The sequence below is a fragment of the Corvus cornix genome, chromosome 1A (genome assembly GCF_000738735.6).
Source record: "Corvus cornix cornix isolate S_Up_H32 chromosome 1A, ASM73873v5, whole genome shotgun sequence".
NCBI lineage: Eukaryota > Metazoa > Chordata > Aves > Passeriformes > Corvidae > Corvus > Corvus cornix.
This window is the reverse complement of record NC_047057.1, coordinates 47,462,855-47,485,779: the sequence shown is the minus strand read 5'-3', so window position 1 is coordinate 47,485,779 and position 22,925 is coordinate 47,462,855. Positions and strand designations below refer to the sequence as shown.

Sequence of the window (22,925 nt, the reverse complement as noted above, 5' to 3'; positions counted from 1 at the left end):
TCCTGTAAACCAGATGTAGGTGAGAGCTTTGCTGGGGCTCAGGCTGTTCTAATAGATGGAGAGGCTACTTAGGCAAGAAGTTATTCAGCTCTCTGCATGTAGAGAGATTTGCAAGGATGGGAGCAAGGATGTCAAGGATCAATGCTCACCTGCTGTGAGACTGGTCACAGCAACTGCACAGAGCAGTGGAAAAGACAGCACTGCACCCACAGGGACCACATCCGATTGCTGTAGTCCCTTGGGATTTGTGCTGCCCACTACCTTGCAGGGGTGAGTCAAGAGGGGACACACAGTCTCCCTGCTCGGCTTCCCACCAATCCACTGAGTCCCTCTTACTTCCACCCTTAAAGAAATTGGGGCAGTTTCAGCTCTGAGATCTTTTGCTGCTTAGCTTCACCTCACAGATACACAATGACGAGAGTTATTCCTCAGGAAATTGGAAAGGAGCCAGAAACTCCATGCTGTGATTAGCCCCTGCTCGCTGGTTGAACAATGTACTTTCTGGGTTGGACTGGTGTCCATCACTGCCAAGGTAACTGTGAGCCACTGGCTCAGCTGTGGACCCAGCCTGTTCGTGCGTGAGATGATGTGTGTTGCAGAAGCTGCTGCTTGTCAGCCTCTGGCTCGCTGCAGTCACCTCTGAGTTAAGGCAGAGGGCTGCAGACATGGGATTACCCAGAAATCACCTCCATTACAGGGAGAGGAAGGAGGGCACAGTATCATAGAGTCATATAGGTTGGAAAAGACCTCCGAGATCATCAAGTCCAGCCTTCGACTGAATGCCACCATGCCCACTAAACCGTATCATGAAATCCCATCTCTACTTGTTTTGTGAACACTTCCAGGCGTAGTGATTCCACCACTCCCTATAGTTTGAGTCCTTGCCTGGAAACAGCCCAGGTTTGACTCTTTTTTCTGAATGACACAGAGCAATTCACCTGGGTGTGTGGGTGAGCAATTACCGAGGCATGGTGAAAATTTGACCTTGACCTTCTGCCCTGAATGTAGCAAGTGTCGTTTCCCCATCATGCTAGCATGATGGAAGGATAAGCACGTGGAAGACCTCCTGAAGGACTCTCAGCAAAAGACACATCAAAACCAAACCAGCAGAATTTCTGAATAGCAGATCTAAGGTCACCAATACAAATTGGTGAGCAGCACCTTGTCCACGTGTGTTGTGATGATCCCATCAAACACAAACAATTCCCCATTCCGCATCGTAGGATGGGTTGAGACAGTGGGGTTAAACACAGTAACAAATCTCTGTTAAGAGGGAGGCCACAAAGGCATGTTTCTAAAATCCTTGTATGTTTCCAAGTCCATGGGGCTTTTTTCTTATTTCTTAGGATTATGCTAAGACACATATACCCATAAAAATGATTCCTTACATACTTAGACCTATGGATGTCTCTAAGGTGAGAACTGAGGATTAAAGAAACTTTTTGCCATCGATTGTACCCGCAAGAATTCAACTTTTTTCCCAATATTCTCACTTCAAATGTATCATCATGCTTCTATTAATTTCAATGTGAGCGTTGTATGCACAGTTGGAGGCAGAACATGCCCCTAAAGCTGACTACATTTGAAGAGTGCACTATGAAAGAGAAATCAGGTGAGACACTAGCAAGGGTTTTATCTCTGGGGTCCTGTAAAGGAGCATGCAGCTTCTTTCAGTGTTTCCTTGTTCATTCCATAAAGTTGATTCCACTTTTAGAGAGTACTGTCAGACAATAAAGACAAATGATACTCAAAAAAAGGCAAAACTCATAATGAAACTTGCAGAGAGAGGACTTTTCCCTCCTCCCACCCCACTTGTCCCAGGATTTGGAAAAAAACACTTGTAGCTAGAACCAGGGCTAGACACCTTGGTAAATCTGGCTTTAGAGATCCTGCTGTCGGATGAAAAATGTGATCACCACCAAGAAACCAAGCACTGATTTGGTGTGAACTCACTCGAACTCTATGAATAGCTTAAAAATCGTTCACGGTGTATCTTCGTGCCTTCTGGGTAACTCGGCAGGAACGGCACCGTGTGTGGCTGCAGATACCGCAGTGCCCCCGCCTGGCTACTGAAGATCCGATGTCACGGTGAAACAGACGGTTCCAGATCTCGTGTCCTCACACGGGACAGGTTTTTGTTCGGCTTTCAGAGAGTTCACTAAAGTACAGCGGGCAGTAGAGCTGATGTCGTCCTAGGACGGGAGCAGGGTAGCAGAGAGGGCGACAGTGGCACCGCAATGCTGCAAGCACTGAGTAGACAGCTCTCAGGTCATGTGAAGCAGTACTACAGCTGAGCCCCAGTCCTTCCATCAGCCTGTGCTCTGGAGAACTGAGCATACCTTGACTCAGCACACACATCTTTGCATCAGTGACTCCGTCTGCTTGTGAGGTGACTCGTGCTCAAGAACCGGGCATTTAATCTTGGCCCCGTCGATGTCTCATCTCACACAAATCATTTGCTGATTTTAACCCAAAAGTCTGGATATAACAAAGGAGAACCACAACACAGTCTCAATACACAGTAGTGATGGTGGTGATGATGGGTGAGGAGGAGAAAGGACAAAGACCTGATACTTCTTTGTGTAATAAATTTGTCCTGTCCACCTTGCCGCCAGATACCACAGGCTTTGACACTGGGGATCTCCTGCCTTTCTGACTGGCATAGTCCCACCTAGGCAAGCCCAGAAACCGGTGGCCTCCACTTGGGAGGCTGGACAGAATGGGGAGCAGAGCTGGTGAGCCATACTCTGCCTCGACAGACAGTCTGCCAGAAGCATCCCCTCTTGCTGCCCACCCCAGCAATTGCCCACCTCTCGCAGCCTTGTGAAGCACCAGGAATCTGCAGTGCAGGGTCTGAGGGCTGACTGATCTTCCTAGACCACAGACACTTCCCCAAAGATGGGCAGCGGACTCTCCAGGCAGCCATTTCTCTCCAGCAGCTTAAGTGCAGACAGTCAGGAGGAGGCTAGCTGAAATCAAACTAAACTGTGCCTAAAATAAAATTAGTTCAGAGACAAGGTCTTTGTGCTGCTGTATAAAACAAGCAGAACATCACAGTGGAAAAGCTTTCTTTTTTTTCAGCTGGAAAGTTACAGTTACTTGGGTTTGGGGTTGCTTTATTTTAATTTTTTAAATTTTTTTTTATTATTATTGGAACATGCTGAGTCAAAGAAATCATTTCATGGCGGCAAAATTGCAAATTTTACCAAAGTTCGGTGTAAGTAAGGCCATGAAATAACTTCATTATTACTATTGTTGTTGTTATTATTGTGATTGTTGTTATTATTATTATTATTATTACTACTCCTGCTGTTACTTGGAAGGGTTGTAGTGCCAAAGCCGTGATGCGGTGCGGTTTCTCCCCGGGCTGGCCTGTGGCCGCAGCCGAGCGCTGCCCCCGCTCCGGACCGGCCCCTCCCGCGCGGCCGCTCCGCGGGACAAGGGCGCCGCCCGGCGGCCGCTGGCGGAACGCCAGGAGGAGCCGCCCGCGGGCTCCCGGCCCTGCCGCGGGCTCCTCTCCTCGCCCCGGCCCTCCTGGCGTTGCCTCCGCTTCCTTTGAGGAACCAGAAACATAAACCCAGCCTCCTCCCTGTTTTCGAGGCTGTTGCTTTCAATCCTGCAAGAGTTAGCGCGGTGGGACGTGGCCCACTGCTCACCCACCCAGGTGGGTGCTGGAGTCATTCTTGGACCCTGCGTGCCCTCATTCATTTCTCCCGTGGCACCAGTCTCGGGTGGCTGGGTTAGGGGCTGAGGACGTGGCAAACAGCCAGTCAGAGAGGGCGGTTCAGCGCTGCTAAAAACAGAGTGCCTGCAGGAATAGCCTGCTTTTTGGGTTATAGGAGTGTCCTGGGATGATCAAGTGACACTGAGCAGTGCCTCAGTGCCTAACTTCTGAGATTCAAACGTGTTTGTTCAGTGTGGTAAAACCAGTGAAGAGATGATTTGCAGGAAAACATAGTTTCTTGCAGCACTGAGCACAGAGTAGTACCAGAGCCCAGGATGCTACTGAGGTCCCTTTATGTCCATGATTAGAGATCTCAGCATTTGATCCTCACTACAGACTGTTTTGAGAGAGAAACAGCAGACAGCGACATATGCTGGAGACACAGCATTCTATTTCAGCTCTTGACTAATTAGTTAGAGAACAAGATGCCCATTTTGTAAGCCACAGCCTTTGCTTTCTCCTCCAAATGCACCTGTTATCAGTTTGATGGGAGAAACTGCTCAGGCAGGCAGAGCCCTGGCTGTCTCTGGAGATGCAGATAAAATCAGGCTGGTCAGACAGGAGGGCAACTCCTGATCCATGTCTGGCACTTCAGAAAGTCTTTTGCAGAAAATGGCACTCACATCTAGCAGAGTGCTTCATCACCATAGCAAAGGCAAAGCAAACACCAGTTTCCCTAGAAACTGCGTGTGGCAGGGCATGTTGACTTTAAGGGAGGGAAAGAATCCTTAATAGGAAAGTACTGGGTGCAGAAGAGTGAGTGTGCTGCAGGTAGGGAGAGGGGACAAGACAGGTCTCAGCCCCACAGGGACCAAGATGGCTGGAGCGGGGCAGGGACCCCCAGCAGACACTCTCATGGCCAGTGTCCTTCATTGCTCAGTGCAGTGGCAGAGACTGCCTTGGGGCAGAGGCAGCTGAGCCCCCCTGGTTGGGTGCCCCAGAGCTCCACTGAGTGCAGCTGCTCACCAACAGCTCACCAACCCCAGCCTGGGTGCAGCGACACAGACCAGGTGGTACGCAAGGGCTGGGCTTGCTGCCGCTGAGGCACACCTCCACTTTGCATTCAGAGCCACAGAAAGCAGGCAAATTTGAGCAGGGGCTCTTGGGTTTCCTTCTCCAGAGCTTCCTCCTAGGAGAGGCAGCTGCCACTGCAGCCCTCAGCTGAGTGGCCTTGGGTGCTAGTTCTGGCTCCTGTCAGAAACCACCTTCCTGAGAGAAGCTCAGAACTGTTCAGTCCCTTCTATTTATAACCACACAAGCTCCTCCAGGGCAAAGGGAGTAACTAGTGCTGGGGAAAATGAATCTGAAGAAGGCATTGTCCAGAGATGCACACTTATGGCAATGTACACCAACCACATACCAGGCTGTTTGAGTAAGGGTGAAGTCAGCAAGGTGAGGGAAGTGGTTATTTCCTTTTACTTAGTGCTCGGGCAGCTCTGTCTGGAGTACTGTGTCCAGTTTGGGTCTCTCACTGCTACAGAGCTTGATCAAGGGGAACAAGTCTGCCAGGGGAGCCATTAAGACCATTGGGAGCTGCTTGGACCATGTCACCAGGGGGAAAGACTGAGGGACTTGCTCAGTCATCAGAAGAAAGGCTAAGGGGGATCCAGGTGTTCTTGTCTATTAACTAAATGGATGCTATAGAAAAGATGGGGCCAGACTTCCCTTAGAGGTGCACAGTGAAAAGTCAAAGGATGACAGAGAAGTTGCAGGAAAGGAAATTCTGATTAGACACAGGTTTAAAAAAAATCCCAATGAGAGCGGCGAGACACCAGAACATGGACCCCGAAAAGCTGTGTGATCTCTGCCTTTGGAGACAATCAAAGCTTACCTCAAACTGGTCTAACTTTGAGGTGAGCCTTGTTCAGGGCAGAAGCTGGACTGGACCTCTCCAGAAGTCCCATCTGACCAAAACCTTTGAGTGACTCTGAAGTACTGCTAAACCTATTAAAATGTAGGAAAGAGCTGGAAACAAGAAAGAACTCTGTGGCTTCTCAGAACCACCAGCTCCCTGCATCTTTGTGTGAGCTTACATTTTAAAGGGAGCTTGGGGCAGAATAGAGCAAGAGGCATTCCATGTGTTGCCCACACATGACTTTCTCACTGGCAGCTTTTAGATCTCATGTTTGTCTTTAAGAAGCTGCAAAATCAGTCCCTCCCTGGGGAGTGTGTGTGTGTAGGAGCAGAGTGTAAGTGGAAATGTAGGGCAGGCTGAATGCTGTCTCTTGCTCCAGAGTGTTGTTGCCCTTTAGGTGCTGCTCACAGGCTGTAGTGCAGCTGCCGGGGACGGCTGGAGGAGACGGCTCCCAGATGTTCGCTTTGCCTCTGTCAGGGCCAGGAAAATGGGAGGCATTTCTCTGCTTCATCTACCTCTGGTTCTGGTTCTGTGTGATGAGACACACTGAAACCTGCAGCATATGGTTTGTATGGGAGAAGGTGACTGCTGTAATTGGGCACTGGACACACCACCTGCACTGTCAGCCCTGCTGTGAGACTGTCAGTGACCTTTGGCAAAGGAGCAACATGCACCCTTGGACCAAAAGTTGCCACATCCAAGTTGTGGCCCTGTGATTCTGTTCCTTGGGGAGCAGATCTGATTAAAGTGATGCCCTGGCCCTGTGAGCCTGGAGAGAGTGGGCCCAGCTGAGACCCCTGTGCCACAGCAAGGGCTACAGGACTTGTAGGAAGAAGGTGAATCCCTCTCAAAGAAGAATCTTGTTTAGGGACGGTGGCACTGGCACCAGCTGTCAGAAGTGGCAGGGAGCACTTGGGAGGTGACCCCAGCAAGGTTCCTCCCCATCCCAGGTTGTGTCACCACTAGGGTCTGTGCCCCAAAGGTTTATTGCACCCTCCATGTTCACTCCTGGCCAGGCACGTGGAGCCCTACAGCCCTGGCAAGGCCATGGGATGGTAACCCTGAAGGTCCTGGGACCGAACAGTGTTTTTGTCCTTCTTTGCTCTTTTCCCATGACACCCCTGACCTGAAGTTCAGCAGAGTTTATCCTGCCTCCTGATAATCCTGGCTGCTTTCATAATCCAGGTGTGCTCTGTGCCAACCCTTCTCTGGTGTGTACATTTCTGGCTCTCTGCTCTCCTTGAACAGGGAGAGGAGGGACCGGAAACCAGAGGGCCCTGAAGGCAGCGCACCTGCAACCAAGGGAGCCCTGTGCAGGAGAGAGGGCAGGGATGAGCCTTACTGGGTTTACAGGCCTCCCAGTGAGCAGATTTTAAGAAAAAACCGCACAAGGATCAGGTAACCTTCCTGCCTCCTCAACTCACTTGTGCCTTTTGGGTCTAGTCTGTCTGGCCCCACCAGTTTAGGATTTCCCGGGGATGCGTGTGTGTGACTAAGTGGCCGACTGGTTTGGTTTAAGCTCAATTATAAGGAGAGAGGAAACTCCTGCTTTCCCAAAAGGCTCTCCTGAGGTGTGAGAAACCTGCAGCACAGCAGCACCCCTTACCCAGCAGTGCCAAGTTCACAGAAATTCATGTTTATTTTGGCATTTAAATGAGCTCTCACACAAAGCTGCCTTAATATCAAACAAGTGCAAAATAACCCTGGGCAGCTTAGTATTTGTGTCATTACAGAGGTTTAAAAAATTGCTCTAAAAGGCACTGTAAATCTGTGGAAGGAGATTTGCATTCTCTGCCGAGCAGCACGCACAGTAACAACCAAGTAATCAAGAAAATCGCCATGCCCTGACTCAATGGGAGTGCATATGATGTCTCATCCCTCCTAGTTCTGCTGCCTCTGGGGCCAAGGTGCACTGGGAGGCAGGTTCTGGTCTGTGGCAGTTAGTGAAGGAGTTGGTAAGTGTCTGGGATATGGAGAACACGCCATAAGAGCACACTTCACTCCTATTTCTCCTGTTAGCCTGTTCCTTTGCTCCACCAGACACCACTGAAACTGAGGAGCTGGCTCTGTTTTAACACATTTTTGAATCATCCTGGGACATACTGTAGCTATCAATGACACCACATCTGCTCAAAAAGCTAGTTTCTTGAAAGTTTGTTACTGTTTCAAGCATATCCCCCCAACCTTCAGTCTGCAAGTCAACAAGTTGCATCATGGCTTCACAAACCCTTTTCCCAGCCTGCTCTCCCATGTTATATTAGCATCCTTGAGTTTTCTGCCTCATCCTCTGTGTTACACCCGTGGACTGCATTGGCCGAGGGAAGAAGAAGAGGGAGGGTTAGGCATCATTTCCACCTCAAATTTACTAGGAAAAGGCAAGTTATCCTGTGATACATTTCAAAGTCAGTCCTTAGGAGGGCTCTTTCTCATGCCAGGGGATTCAGAAGGCTCAGATGTCCTTGTGTTGCCCTTCAGTGCTAGTAGGCAGAGTGGGGAAGACCCAGGCTGACTGATTCAGTACTGAGCCTGAGGAAGTGGTTTACTTGCCAAGAGTATATGAATATCTGGTAGCATAACACACCACGTAAAAGCTCATGGGAGAGTATCCTCTAAAAAGGGAAATTACATCCTCATACCATCAGGTATGATGGTATGATATCATATCATCTTCACTGATATTATTTTGCTTTGCTGTTGTTCCTACTTTCAAATAAAAATATTACATGTATTCAGAACATCAGAAAGACATCTTTTTACAAACTGAATTGCATACCTACAAGCTCCTTTCCTATTCTTGATTATGCAAGTACCCAACAAGAGACAAGCAAATGAATACAGATTTGACACAGCAGATACAGACGTGCAGTGATGAAAAGTTCACCTCTTTCCTCTGGCATTTGCTTGCTGTGGCTTGGATTTCTATTTCCTCATTTCTTAAGCACTCCTAACACTGGATCAACTTTATTCAAGAAAAGTAGCACAGAGAAAGTACTAACCCTTCTTCTGCACCCTCAAACAGCTGGTCTTTGGTTCACAATGACAGCTCCAAGGAAGCCAGCATCTCTCTGCCATTTTTCCCCAAGTGCAATCTTCCAGCTGGCCCACTCCAACCCATGGAGAGCTACTGCTGTCACCCCACCAGCCGTTACAGGAATCACATTCCCAAGGAAGAACACCAGTTTCTCATAGTCAGGTGTTTGGGTTTTTATTAATTAAACAGTCCATATACAAAGTACTAAATAAATATACAGCTGTGTCAGAAGCCAGTGTACCATACACACCCAACTTGGAGAGCTCTCTGTAGTTATATATGAAATACCAAGGAAAGCTATTTATCAAATGCAAAGCAGGTTACAGAATGATTCAACTCTGCAGACTCATTGCTCATCACCAGGGTGCAGTCCACACACACACACACACACACACACACTTTTGCTCATTCATGCCTGGGAAGAAGGGTGTCCGCCCTCTGTAACCTGGCTGCTTGGGAAATGTTTGTGTTAATGCACAGACACACTCAGGAAGAGGCCGAGATCCAAGGTTCACGGGATTATATCCCACCAGGGTATTGCAAGGAGCCACATGGAAGAGGCTTTGTCTTTGGGGATCCACAGCCTGGAATGGCAGGCACGGGGAGGAAGAGTTTGCAGGGTTGGGCAGGCACCTTGGGGAGCTCAGCTGGGGGAAATGGGTAGGAGTCAGAGCTGGAAAGGAGGCTGTCAGAACATGAATGGGAAAAAGTGTCAGGGTAAATTGGTGTAGCTGGTTTTATGTCTTTAAGTTTTCTTCCCCATTTCCAGCATGGTCCCTAGATGATGAGGAAGGTGTTGGAAGCAAATATGAAGATGAAAAAATGAATTACTCTGTCTCTTCTCCACTGATCTCTGGAGGACAGCCAGGCAGGGCTGGGAGTGGGCACAAAAGTAATAGCAGATAGATAAAGATGCCTCAGTAGTACCTGAGATGTCTTCATGGGTGGGCAGGAGGAAGGAATGTGTAGGGCTGAAGCTCCTGGTCCTTCCTCCTCTCCCATCAGACGAGGGATGCAGGCACCCCCATGAGCTGATTAAAGCAGGTGCTGTCTGGGGCAGAGCCAGCTGATGATCTTCCTGCTTCTCCAGCATTCCTGCTGAAAATAGGCCAGGATGCTCTTCCATCAGAAGGGAGAAGCTCCATTCCATGGGGACACAGAGTGAACAGGGACAGGACGGCCAGGGCTGTGTCTGAAAGCTATGTTTGAAGAATAAGAGGGAGCTACAAGGGTGCCTGTGTCAGGGGAAAGAGGATCTGTCTCCTCTTTTGCTGGTGTGGCTTGACTCTTTCACAGGATCATCTCATTTGTCACCATGTGGCCCATTCCCTGTGCCTCTGCTGAGGGGCACTTAGTCTCTTTGCTCACTGTGGAGCTGCTACATGGGGCTTTTCCCACCAGTGTAGTCATGGTATGGGCTTGTCCGGGCCTTGGGGCGAGGGATGGAGAAATCATTCTGGGGTTCAATGGCCTGAAAAGGAAGCACAGAAGTCTTTATGTTTGAAAACCGGACAGAAGTCATTAAACAGGGCTTATAAAGAAAAGAAAGGAAGGAAGGGAGAAACAGAGCTGAAGCTTTCCTAAGAATGTGACCAATAAGGCTGTGGAAGAAGATCCTGGTGGAACAAATTAGTGATGGAGACATGTCACCAGAGGACATGTGGGAACATGGTGTGAGCTACTAGACTTGGCTAGGCTGTGGTCTGAAGGAGGACTGGTGAAAGGACAGGTAGACATGCAGACTGCCCACTCTGGATCTGCACTGCAACTTCCAGTGTCTGCTGGTGGGAATACATTCAGGGCACAGGTTGAGGAAATAAGCACACTCTCCTGAGGAAAGGGCACAGTCTGCTGTAGGAATGGTGCTCAAAAAGAGGATCTCTTATGTGGTACCAAATCCCAAAGTACTGAAAACCACAACCTCTTTACCTCAGACCCCTCTTGCCTTCCCATGTCCCCGGACATGTCACAGCTCTTTCCCTCCAGCCACAGGCACCTCCATGACCACATCACAGTATCACTTGGCTCCATGCAAAGCACCTGCCTGCCTTCACAGAGCCTGTTCTAGGTCCATCTGTCTTTGCTCCTTCTCCTTCCCTTCCTTTCAGTGCCTGAACAGTAGCCTGTAGCCTGCATGTGGTGAAACAGGTGACAGTGGCATGAACTTACCTTCATCTGAAAGTTCGAAGCGTATGGGGAGTAGTTGAGGTCTCCTGTGTCACAAGACAAAAGTAGGGAAAAGTTAGTGCATCAGCATCACACAGTAGCTTGGAGATACCACATCAAGGGAGACTCACAGGGTCTGTGGCTACATTAGCAGCTGCTTTTAGACTGGTCTCACAATGCAATGTGCAGGCAGGAATGAGCTAAAATCCACAGGTGGAGGACATTAAATATTTTCTTCTGAAAACAGGAATGAATGGTATTGCAAATAACAGGACACAGGTGGCCTTGGAGTTTAGACACCTCCTGTTGCCTCACAATTACTGTCACTACCACCAGCCAAATCCCTCCCACTTGTATGCACAAGACCCCCTTTGTGGTATTCCCTGGGAGAGCACAGCCTTTCCTGGCTATTGTTTTACAAGCCTGGGGGTCTGACTCCAGGTGACGAACATGACACCAATAGCAAATCCACAGCCAGAGAAATCACATCTCCTACCCATAGACTTGGGAAACCCAAACTAATAGAACATTTTGCTTTGTCCAAATATGCAGAAGACTCATACAGAAAAGAAAGACCTCCTTTCCTCCTTTTTATCCACTCTTACATGGATAAGGGCACCAGATCAGAACTGGAATAAATAACCTCCAAGGTATAACCTAGATAGGCCTGAAGAGCTGATGTGCCAGTAAGAAACAAAAAAATCCTCCTGATTTTTAACATGCACTTCCCAGACATAGCAGGGTCATAAAGAGTTATATTTCAGCCCTGACATGCAGCAAGTCTCTACTCAGTCACTCCTCCTACACACCTTTAGCTTTTGCCTTGGTCCTCACTCATTTCCCTCTTGTCTGGAGATTAATTTTCATGTGCATTTCCAAAGTTTCATCAGTCTGAAACTTTTTCCTAGTCTCTAATTTATCTATCATCTTCATATCTTTTCTTGTAGCTCTCCTAACTGTTTTAGGTCATGAGTGGTGCTTGTGTGCTTGGGGCTGGGGGGACATTCACTTCACCATACCTTGCACAATTTCATCTTGGGTGTAGGCACGGTTGTCCAGTCCAGTTGTCTGCTTTAGGAACTTGGGTTGGCAGAAGTCATTTTCTGGAGGATAGTCCTCTAGCTTCAGAGGAGCAGTGAGGAAACAAATTTCGGGGACAATATACATTATCAGGAAAATCCAGCCATTGGACACCAGAGCAATGGCCACAACAGGATCATCCCAAATTTCTTTCTCTAAAACCGTGTTGCCTTTTATGAGCATAGTGATCCATACTACCCAAATGGCAATGGAGAACAGGACAGTGACAAAGATGTGCGCCCCATGCCTCTTCCAGCTTTTGTATGACCCACAGAATGTGAACATGGAAATCAAGAAGGTCAGAGCCATCAAGAAGAGCACATAGATCAGAAGCATGACAAAGTCCTTGTTGGTATTCTCACGAGACATACCCAGAAATTCGTTTCTCTGGTTTACTAACATGGTGACTAAGTACTCAATGCTGATCACAACTTGTACCAGGGCAAAGGAAACAATGAAGAGCAGCAGCACCCGCCAGGAGAAGGGCTTTCTTCCTCTCACTAGCTTGCTGAGGTTGCAGGCATGGGTGAGGAGGCACGAGAAGCAGAGAGCAAAGATGACTCCAAATAGGAAGAAGCGAGTGGGACGAGTCCTGTCATTGAGTTTAATGATGAAGGCAAAAGTGAGACCAAAAACGCCGAGTGTGCCTAAAAGAAAGAAAAAATAGACGGAGATCATGTGCCGCTTGCTGTTGTCTTGGACTTTGCAGATGAGGAAGAAGAGTGAGCAGATGAGGAAAATGGTGATGAGGATGCCTGCTGCAGCCAGCGACTCCAGGACAATCCCCCAGGCCTTCTCCGTGTCACAGAGCAGGTAGTAGTCAGCATCCATGCTGCCGCAGCCTGGGGGACGCGGCACTGTCATCCTCTCGCCTTCTTGAACCACCTCTGCAAAGCTGTAGAAAAAGAAAAAACACAAGCTGTCAAGTCAACCATCTGGGTACTGTCAGCAGTGGGGAAGGAGAGGCAGGACAGACCTCCATCCCCACCTCACTGGCTAAGGACACCACAGTGCTAAGGACATGGGGCAGTGGGAGCAGACTCGTCTCATTGTTTGGCCTTGGCTCTCCATCAAGGGCAAGCCAAGCCCCTCAGGAGGAGGTAATTCACCTTGCATGTCCTCTGCACTGTGACTAATGTTGTGCAATGTTTTAGGAGAGTGGGGAGCAGGGAGAAGGTGAGGTGCTTCAGCAGGCATTTGCTTGGTGCCCTGCAGTGCAGAGACTGAGCTGCCTTGTCACTTCTGTGATACAAGAGCAGCTGTTAGTCATAATACAGTTGACGCTCTTTTGACAAGTTCAAACAACAACAGTACCTTGTACCAGGGAGATTCAGAGATGAACGAACAGTGCAGAACAGGAAACTCATTGTTCTGTTTGCTTTCTCCCTTCTACATTCTCTGAAGCACTTCTGGCTTTGATTTACTGTTACGAACGAAGGGGGAACTTTAATACCTTTTACCTTGCAGGTAACTAACCTGGATGCCTCCAGCACAGCTCTTCTCGCTCCAAATTCAACAACAAATTCAGGCCACCAACCACTAGCCCTAAACTCATATTCCTCCTTCTTCATGGCAGTGTAGCAATAAGGAGTGTCTCAAAGACCTCAGTCTCCTCCCCAAGATACTGCCTTGCACTGACTAGAGGCCTGACATGTCAGAGCTAATGCTGTTCATTGCATGAGAAGTAACCACTAAATTATTGCATGAGGAGTCCCCAAGTCAATGATGTCAAGGTCTCTAATGCATTCCTGCTGTCTCATCATAAGGATTTCAGTGCTGTCTGAGCACGCCTGTCTCCCAGGGGTTAAGAGGGCTTACATGGGCTGTTTAGGGAAATTAAATTCCTTACTTTCTTGGGAGCACGAATACTATGGAGAAACCACAGCAGAGGGCCATTGGGCGCTTCATGGCCCATTATGCAGGCACCGAGTGAGTTTAGATCCTAGGGGCCAGATACCAAATTGCTCAGTTAGGCTTGAGTCTCTAAAATCTATCAAAAGAGGAGTTTAGATACAATATGACAATGAAACATGGGCAAACCTGTCCTTAATAGTGACCCACACTGGAAAACCAGGAGCTTTCTAATAGATACAGAAAAAATTAACCTTGCAAAATTTAGACTTTAGTGCTCACTATGCCATTTGCCTTGATTTTCCTGTGCCAGAACAACATACTGCACTTATGAATTTGGTTCTCAAACCCTTCCAGCAGATCTTAGTGAGTGCAGATTGTGTTTTTAGTAAATGGCAATTGATCTAACCAAGGGATGAACAAAGGGGGAAAATATCACTGACCCACTCTCAGCCCCACATATGCTTCAATGGGACTTGCTTAGAACTAAACTGGGGAAGAATTTTTCAGCTTCTAACCTCACTGTGTAAAAGATGTGCAGCTCTTCAAAAGGCTAGCTACAATAAAATGCAAATTATTCAAATATGCAGGAACTTTGGACTCCCATTGAGAGAACGGAATAAGTGGATAACACATGCAGGGGTTTTCACAATCATTGTATACAAAATTTTGGGGATTTATGATCTCTTGCAGAGATAGCTGAGTTATCTGGACATTTGTAAGCAATAAACAATCAACCTTTCTGAAAATCTAGAGAGAAAAGTCTAAAATTTTATCCACAGACATTTACTGTTGATTAGATTAGCTTATCTGTTCACAGCTCTGGCAGATACAGACTGGTGCTCGCTGTTGAGGCACGCGGAGAGAGCCCAGAGAACCAGCGTGAGAGACCTCATGACAGCACGGAGCACACCCACAGCTTTGGGTCCTGACTGGTGCTGACTGCAAGTGGTGCTTGCCACAGCCAGCCACCACGGCCAGTGGAACAAATGGGATGGAAATAACCTTCCTGACTTGGAGAACTGGGTCACTTGCAACCACTTTTGCTGCCTTTTCTTTTTTTTCCAAGGTAGATGTCCCGTGAGGCATCATGAGGCATGAAGAGCTTCTACTCTGTCTCCTGAGTGAGTGTTGCTCCCCAGAAGCTGAGTCTACTCATCCAGCACCTACAGAAGTGTTTAGGAATTCCAAGGGGCTCTGCAGTCTGTGCAAGGGAGCCTGTGCTATGGTAGCTTATACAGCACACCCTAAATCATAGCTCTCGCTTGAGCGAGGAGTCTTCTCCCTCCACCCTGACCTTCCTTTCCCACTGATGTTTGTACATAAAATACACCCATTCGCCCACAAATTTCAAACCGCTTCCCGGCAGCGTCTCCCCAGCTCCAGCTGGCAATCCCATCTCAGTCAAGGATGGGAGGCACTCTCAGTTCACTGTGGCACCCATGCCCCTGCTCTCCCACGCCGCAGAGCCATGGTCCTGCACGCCATCCCAACCCAGCTGCAGAAGTCAGGCCCACCCTGGATCCTGTAAAACGTTGCCTTGCGTTACCTTTCTGGGTCCTGCCTGGTGAAGGCAGCAGGGAGGCTCCGTCTAGGAGAGGCACCTTCCCAGCACACCAGTAGCCGGGGCGCCTCCACTCCCGCAGCCCCGGCCGAGCAGCAGCTCCGCGCTCGCCGCTCCTGGGAGCTTTAACAGCTGGAGGGCTGAGGAGGTGGGGCTGAGCACGCCTATTCCAGTTCCACCGCCTCTCCTCTCCCACAGGACACGGCTGTGAAAATTCGGCCCCTGTGCCAGGAAATGAAGTAAGGGCTCCTGACGTCAGCGGGGCACTCACCCCTGCGTCGGGGTGGAGATGGAGCCCTGGGACAGCGCTGAATGCTGCTCAGTCAGGCACCTACCTGATAAGGTGCTCCCCTGTCTGACTCCTGGCACCCGTGGGTGGGGACCGGGACTATGAATAGCAGTGCGTCCCCTCCCTGCTCCAAGCCTTTTGTCTCTTCGCCTGCTTTCTCACTAGATAACTGCTTGCAAAGTAGGCGATGAGGAGGCTGTGGCGTGTGAATGGGCCCGCAGTGCCCAGAGAGAGAGTGGCAAGCCTGGATCAAAGATGGTTTCCTCGGGGCTCTCAATGGGTGCTGCGTCTGCCTGTGGGGACGTGTCTGCTCTGCTTGTCCCTTCCAGCCGTGCCACTGAGAGCCACCGGCTTCTCTCCTGAAAAGGGCAGCTTGGCTTTCCTCGTGTCTCGCTCAGTCCAGCCTTGCTTTCCGAAGGCTCAGTTCTGCCTGCTCGCGAGCGCTGAGTCACTTTGTCCAAATTGCTGGCCCAAACGGCTAATGAACACAGGCAATGACAAATTCCCCCTTGCTCTACATTTTATGCCTCTGGCCCGACACACCTATCAGCACTACTCCATCCAAATCCTCGAGAAACTCCAATGTATTCATGACTTCATTTGTTATTTTAGATATTACTCACTGGGAGTATTTCATTCTCCTGATTAAGGAATTGACATCAGGGCCTATCCACATTGAGCACTCAGTGCCTATACACAGCCCCAAACCTAAAAATCCCCCTCACCTCACGAAGTTTGCGCTCCTTCCCAAAACCGGGGGTGGGGGTAGAGCAGCTGCACATGCCTGTGCTGAGGTCTAAGTGCCCACAGGTGTCTCATCTGCTTGTTAATTTTGTTTGTTTGTTTTAGGGCTTCTGGCTTTTTTCTGGGTGCTGATCATTTTTGAATCTCACATGTGGAGATTACCACAAAACTCATACGAGACAGTCCTCTCCTCCACACCCCACAGAAGTACATGAGGACCTGCAGGGATGAGTGGCTCATCCAGTGAAAGGCAACACTCAGTGCAGTCACTGTGGGGTGGGCCATGCTGAGCCCTAAGGCAGTTCTTCATGTCCGTCCAACTTTTACTTCAGTGTAAAATCCTGAGGCTTCTTAGGAAACGACATACCAGGTTTCTCTACATGAAATTAATCCAAACTTTAAAGCAGGTCCCGGGCTTAGTGAGCCAGCCAAGAAGGAGGCAGTTATGAAAAATGAGAAGAGAAAATAAGGAGTCATGGAGAGGAGTTCAGCACCATCTCAGTGGGATCCAACCTGTCTAGGAAAGCATCCCAAGAAGCTTTCAAAGGTCACTGGTCACTGCCAACCTATTTGCACACTGTGGACTGCCAGCTACTTCCCTGCATTTACAAAGACACATGTATTCCTCATGGAATAGACCGTGTCAAATTATATCAGGGGAAGAAAGAAGAAAAGATAAAAGTAACACAGACGTTTTTCAGTATGCCTGAGAAATCCACAAGAGTTAGTCATCAAACACAACCTGTACTTTCAGAAGGCTGATGGGGCTACCTTTAAAAACAATCCCAAGCGATTTAGGAGCCTGAGAGCTGCTGACTCACCGTAGTTAGTGTGAGACAAGGTAGCCATGGCTCTCGTGCTGTGCCAAGGAGGGTGGAGAGGCACCACTGGTCTACATGGGTGAGTACAAATGGCACAGTGATCACACCAGAAAGGTGAGATGTCTGTCACCTTGCTTTAGGGATGGGATGTAACCTGCAGACAGAGGCACCTAAATTTAGATGTCTGATGGTTATTACCTAAATGTGAACTGGGTGTCTCAGCTCTGGAACAGCCAAAACGTCAGAAGGACTGTCCCAGCTGATTGGATGCAGCTGCCTGTTTCTGTGTACACTGAAATGCTCCCAGGTGTGGTTGCCTGGATTGCCTGGGGCCTCACTTTAGTTGCTTGCACATCGGCATAGTGTCATTTGAGATGCCCCAGTGTCTCCTGCTCAGCTTCCAGTGACCACTCCAGGACCACATGAATTTCTCATACCCCCTCTGTCAGATCTGGCAGTCCTGTGCAGATGTTTTGGATACCCTTAGGCATCCCAAATCACCTTTGTAAGAGCAAATGGATTGAGTGCTCAATCTCCTTGGCTATTTCAGAGTTGAGATTCCCAGTTTATATGCAGGTACCTAGTCCACTGTATGGACTTAATTCTGGTACACCAGCATAGATAAATAGTTCATTGAAGGTGCTGTAGCTTTGGTATCTGTTACTCAGTCAACAGCATAGATACAAGAGCTGTAGGAATCAATCCTTCTGGAGCGTTAGTTCACACTAAATAACACAGGAGGTCCCAAATTACCCTAGGCACCAGTGCATGGACAATTAAATTGACTCCTAGGTGCCTACAGAGCAGACTTCTTCACTGGAGGCAGTCATGTGGATTCCCACTATAGGTGGAGAGAAAGGGGCACTTCCAGGGTAGTTGCAGTTGATCTGCTTCAAGACAAACCAAATCACACCTGATAAGTACCCATTTCTTTCCAACAGAGATGAAGGGAGACAAGATAATGATACAGATCTTTACACTCGACAGCTGAATTGCATAGCAAATCTCCAAAATAATTTAAACACAATCCAGTAGCAAAATGCTGGTAGTGTTAGAAGTTCCTTTAGGTGGGAGACTGTTGGTAGCAAAACTGCTTGCTTTGGCCATATTGCAGCCCTGGGCAAGCAAGCTGGCTGTTGCTAGTGGGAAGGAGAGTGACTGTGGTTGACAAGGAGAGGCAGGGACAGCAGCAGGGTCTGACGCCTTTGGACAATGGGCACCCACAACTCCTCCAGTTCTCAGGCAGCAGGATGAGGGCTGGGCTCTCCCTCTGTGTCAGCTCTGCTCCCTGTCCCTTCTTGCTGCTGGCATTGTCTGTCTTTGCTCCCTCCTGTGGGGTGAGAGTGCCCAGTGCTACCCACAGTGCCCTGGGCCAGCCCTTCTCCACTGGCTTCAGTGTCACAGGGCTGAGCTGCCAGCAAATGGCAGAATGCTGCAGCCCCCTCAGCTCAGCCAGGCATGGGGAAGGAAGCATGTCTGGGAGGTGCAGGGACTGAGATAGTATCTTATATTAAGGCAAGTAATAAAGCAAGTAGATGTCTGGGGAGAGATGGTGCATGGCACTCTGGAATGTGTCTAAATAACACGTTTATGTTTGACCAGTGATATGGCTGCACTGTGAGTAGGCTCGTATCATTCCTTCTGCTTAGCTGCCTGTGCACAACAGATAGCTTAATAACGTAAGAACAGCCTCACTTCTGCATGCAACCCCAGGTATGAGCAGCCTGGCACCTGAAAACCCAGAGGCAGGAGATAGCTCCTGGAGTACCTGCTGAACCTGTGCTGAGTTCATACATTGGACTTGCTCCTGACCCATGGGTACAGGTATCACAGTCTTTCATACTCCACAAGTGTGGAAGCTGGAGCAAAAATGGGCAGAAATAAGTGGAGAACAGCTGAAACTGTGACTGTGATCACTTTGGCCAGGAAGAGCCTTTTCATACAACAAAACTGGTGATTTTTAAGGCTGTGAAACAAGTTAAAAAATTTAATGAAATTTATCACCTCCTTTAGGACTTTCAAGAGCATGCTGATAAACATTTCACTCATGACAACTGAGCCATTCCTCTAGATGTAGTTTCCTGGAGGTATCCTGTGCCCATCCACTTAGCAGATCAGCAGAGAATGCTCCAGTCCTCCTTTATGACATTAACCTCATCTGCTTTTATGCTGATGCATTCCCAAAGCAGCAAGTTGCCTTGATATGGATGACTGGGTATTGTATATAAACAGACATTTTGGGAGACTAACTCTCAGTAAACGAGGGATCTGAAAACATACCCCCAGAAAGGAAGACATGCCAGGGGAGATCCAGGAGGATCTGCATTTTCTCTCTCTCAGAAAGGCTGACTCCAAGGCTGGGGTAATGATTTAGGAGAGAGGGGATGTCTGGCTGCATCTTTAGCTAGTGAGGCATGACGGAGAGACTCTCAGCAAAGCACTCTGGGAGGAGTCAGCCTTTGCTTCCCTTGTCTGCCAGTCCTCATTTTGGTACCCTTGTCCGCCCACTAATGGTGTTCCTTCTGGCATTCCTTGCCCACTGTGTCTGGAGTAGTTTCCCCTTTTCCCTCCTTGTCCACTCCACATTGTGGGATGTGGTGTTGCAAAGACTGGCTGAGATTCTCACTGAGAGAGGATTAGGCTCATTCTTTCATGGGTGGCAGTTGGCAATAGAGGTTCTGAGATAGCCTTCCTGCCCTGGAATCTGATTTCTCCTGCCAGCAGTGTCTTGGGTAAGAGGTTCTGCAGGAGACTGCTTCCATGCAAGAAGCATTCCTGGGAATCAGGCTGCACACAAAAATGGCCCTGCTCAATGATACAGAAAATTTTTCTTTACTGCTTCTGGATCAAACACCACCACAATAAAACTAAGCAAAGCTGATATCCAACATAAATCACTTCTCCCTTTTAGATTTCATCAGGAAAAAAAAAAAGATAGATTTTGGACTATTTTTTATCAACAAGCTTCTTCATGCAAGTACAGATCTTTGTCCCCATGCAGCCAGCATAAAAGCTAGCATAAACTCCATATTGTCTCTCCTGGATAAATTATCAAAAATACAGTTGTGTTTACATGTTTAATCAGACACATCTGGTTGGACTTGATGATCTTGGCTACATACAAATCTGCTACTGACTGCAGAACCATGGCTTGGGAAGAAGCCAGCAGTTGTGGTCAGTGTGTGTAGACTAACCTTTAATCAATGCTGTGATTTTTCTTGAAGGAAATGAGCACCATGGGAGAAAAAATATAAGGAACAATTGTAAAATAAGGTCAAGTAATTGAATTCCCAGCCTATTGATCCCAAATATTTTCTTAAAGTTTAGAGCAGGTCCCCAGGGCAGGCAGTTCTTGTTCTCTGTCACAAATCCCACTGTCACCTCCTGGAGCTGGAGAGTTGCTGAGGAGCCATGTAGGGAAACACAGTGGGAATCACAGTCCGGCTTCAGGAAAATGTAAGCCAAGAGCATGAGAACACACAATGCTCTTGTGCTAGCCCTGCTGAAGGATGTCTTGCTGCAGTTCTGGGAGAAAGAGTTTCTCTTCTGAGCAGTTTCATCTTCTGGGGTGGTAAGGGCTGGGCAGCATAGCTCAGGCAGATGGAACTGGGGACTTTTAGCTCTGGTCTGCTTCACAGCCATCTCCCAGGAGCCATGGGCATTACAGTCTGTGAGTCCCCATGATTTGGGGGGAGATGGTTTGTGTTTCTCTGGGTTAGAGCTGGAGACTGTTAGAAGTGCCGGGCCAGTGCTTACCTGGCAGAAATGCCAGTGAGTAATAGTTACCAGATTATATATAAATGACTTGTTAAGCCAATGCCTCACTTCTGCTTGACAGCTCACTCTAGATAAAGTTTGTTGCTTGGCCCTGATTATAGATGACCATAAAACTCCTCAGATATCTTCCAGGGCAGCTCAAGCACTCAATCATATATCAGCATCCATCAGGGGATACTAGCTTGGTCCATGCTGAAGTCCTTCCCCAGCTCAGTGTGCATGTGCCAAAAAGACCAATACAGCCTTGCAGATGCTCAGAGATGAGATAGGAGAAAAGCAGAAGGTGTGTTTTATCAGGCTGGGGCTAGGGCCATGTTTTCATCATGCACAAAATGCCTTTTCATTCAAATCCTGAAGGCACCCCTCTCTCTGGCAACCCAGGAGCCCGGGGAAACACTTGGTTTCTGGCACAGGTAGATGATATGCCCTGGCAGCCTGGAGGTCTCATGCACAGTTGGCAGTGGGTCCCTCCACGGCTGGGGGAGCACAGATGATTGCTTAGGACCCTCGTCCTGGGTGGAAAATAGAACTGGCTGGGCAGCAGAGCTCAGTATCCTCCATTTAAAAGGCCAGCATATTGCTGGGTACCCTCTTTTCACTTGGCACAAGATTGTGCGTCAGGTCTCCTTCCACCGCTTCCTCCATCATGGTGTGCATTGAGGCAAGTGGGTTGCTCTTCCAGTTTCGAGGACAACATGCCTGGATACTGCCTCACTGGAGGCCCAGAACTGGATTTCTGTTCTTTCCTCCTCCCATCAAAACCCTTTTCTTGAATGATTCTCTTGGTGCAATATTTGCCAGAAGCGACCAGTTGTTGCATCAGTATTAAGGTCTCTCAAATTTCTTTCTGCCCTACCCGCTAATCACAACTGATGCTTTATGAGCTCTCCAACTCCCAGGTATCACCAGAGACACGGAGCTCCCTAAGGGACATACCAACGACATGGGTGTGTTTCAGAGGCCTGATAGCATTCCTGTTCCAGCTGCTGGCTTCTGTAAAATGATGCCTCTTTCTGCAGTTCCTACCTAATTTCGGCAGGCACATACCCACACAAACACACACGTACCTGTGCGCAAGCACACACGCCCTGCTGTCAGCCACACCCAGCCTCCCACTGTCTGCCACACTTGTGCCTCTGTGGTTGCCATGTCTACTAAAACTGGATAAAAATGCAGGACTTGCAAGCTGTGAGGGTGCTGCTGGTGGAAGTGGTAGCCAGGGGAGGGAAGAGCAAGAGAAGGAAATCACAAGCCAGGAGTGGAAGTAGCAGTCAGGCTGGTTGGGAAAGAGAACAGGCAATTGCAAGCCAGGAGCATCACTGAAAATGGTTTTCCATAGAAAATTCACTGCAGGGTATCTAGCATATCTACCCAGTCCCCTGCAATAGGTCTCCTTTGCTTTGTGGCGCCAGATCTGAAAGATGTGCGCTCTTTAAATGCTATCTAGTTCAGTGGCTCCACTTTTTAAAGATGGAGCACTTGAGGCCATAGATTTGAATCCTAGCCAGAGAGATTAAGTACTTGAGAACTGAAGCGGAGGCCTAATGTAATCCATTTAATTATTCTCCATTTAAATGTTTCACGATAAAGAGTGGAAATCTCAAAGGGAAAGTTAACTCAAAAATGCAGTCTGTGCATAAAATTCCTATTATTGTTTTAAGTTTTCTGACTCATGCAAAGAAAAAAGAATCTCTCAAATATATAGTCTTAAACAGTCACACATACACAGATACTGTTCCTCACTCACTTAACCAAAAGTCCATTATTCCATTGAAAGTTCAGATGGAAATTTCCACTGATAATTCAGACCAGCTGTCAGAACTCAAAAGTGTCTTGATCTGCTGCTGGGATAGTTTCTTTGTCTCACCTCACATCTTCATTTAACTCCTCTCCTGATTTCAGATAAGCCTGTGGGAACATTTGCTATCGAACATTTGCTATGGTCACTAAAGATAAGGTAAACTTGACATGTTTACAATAACAAGCAGCAATACTGGATTAGAAAAGAGCATTAAACTGTTAA

General features: G+C 48.2%; 1 protein-coding gene across 1 annotated transcript; it reads right to left on the bottom strand.

Annotated features, from left to right (window-relative positions):
• Positions 1-8,768: 8,768 nt before the first annotated feature.
• Positions 8,769-15,451, bottom strand: LOC104696384 (retinoic acid-induced protein 3-like). Its single transcript, XM_010410700.3, has 4 exons — positions 15,257-15,451; positions 11,796-12,751; positions 10,780-10,823; positions 8,769-10,081 (listed from the first exon to the last, which is right to left on the bottom strand). The coding sequence occupies exons 2-4, from the start codon at positions 12,718-12,720 to the stop codon at positions 9,989-9,991; spliced, it is 1,062 nt and encodes a 353-aa protein (XP_010409002.1). The 5' UTR covers positions 12,721-12,751; positions 15,257-15,451; the 3' UTR covers positions 8,769-9,988.
• Positions 15,452-22,925: the final 7,474 nt, after the last annotated feature.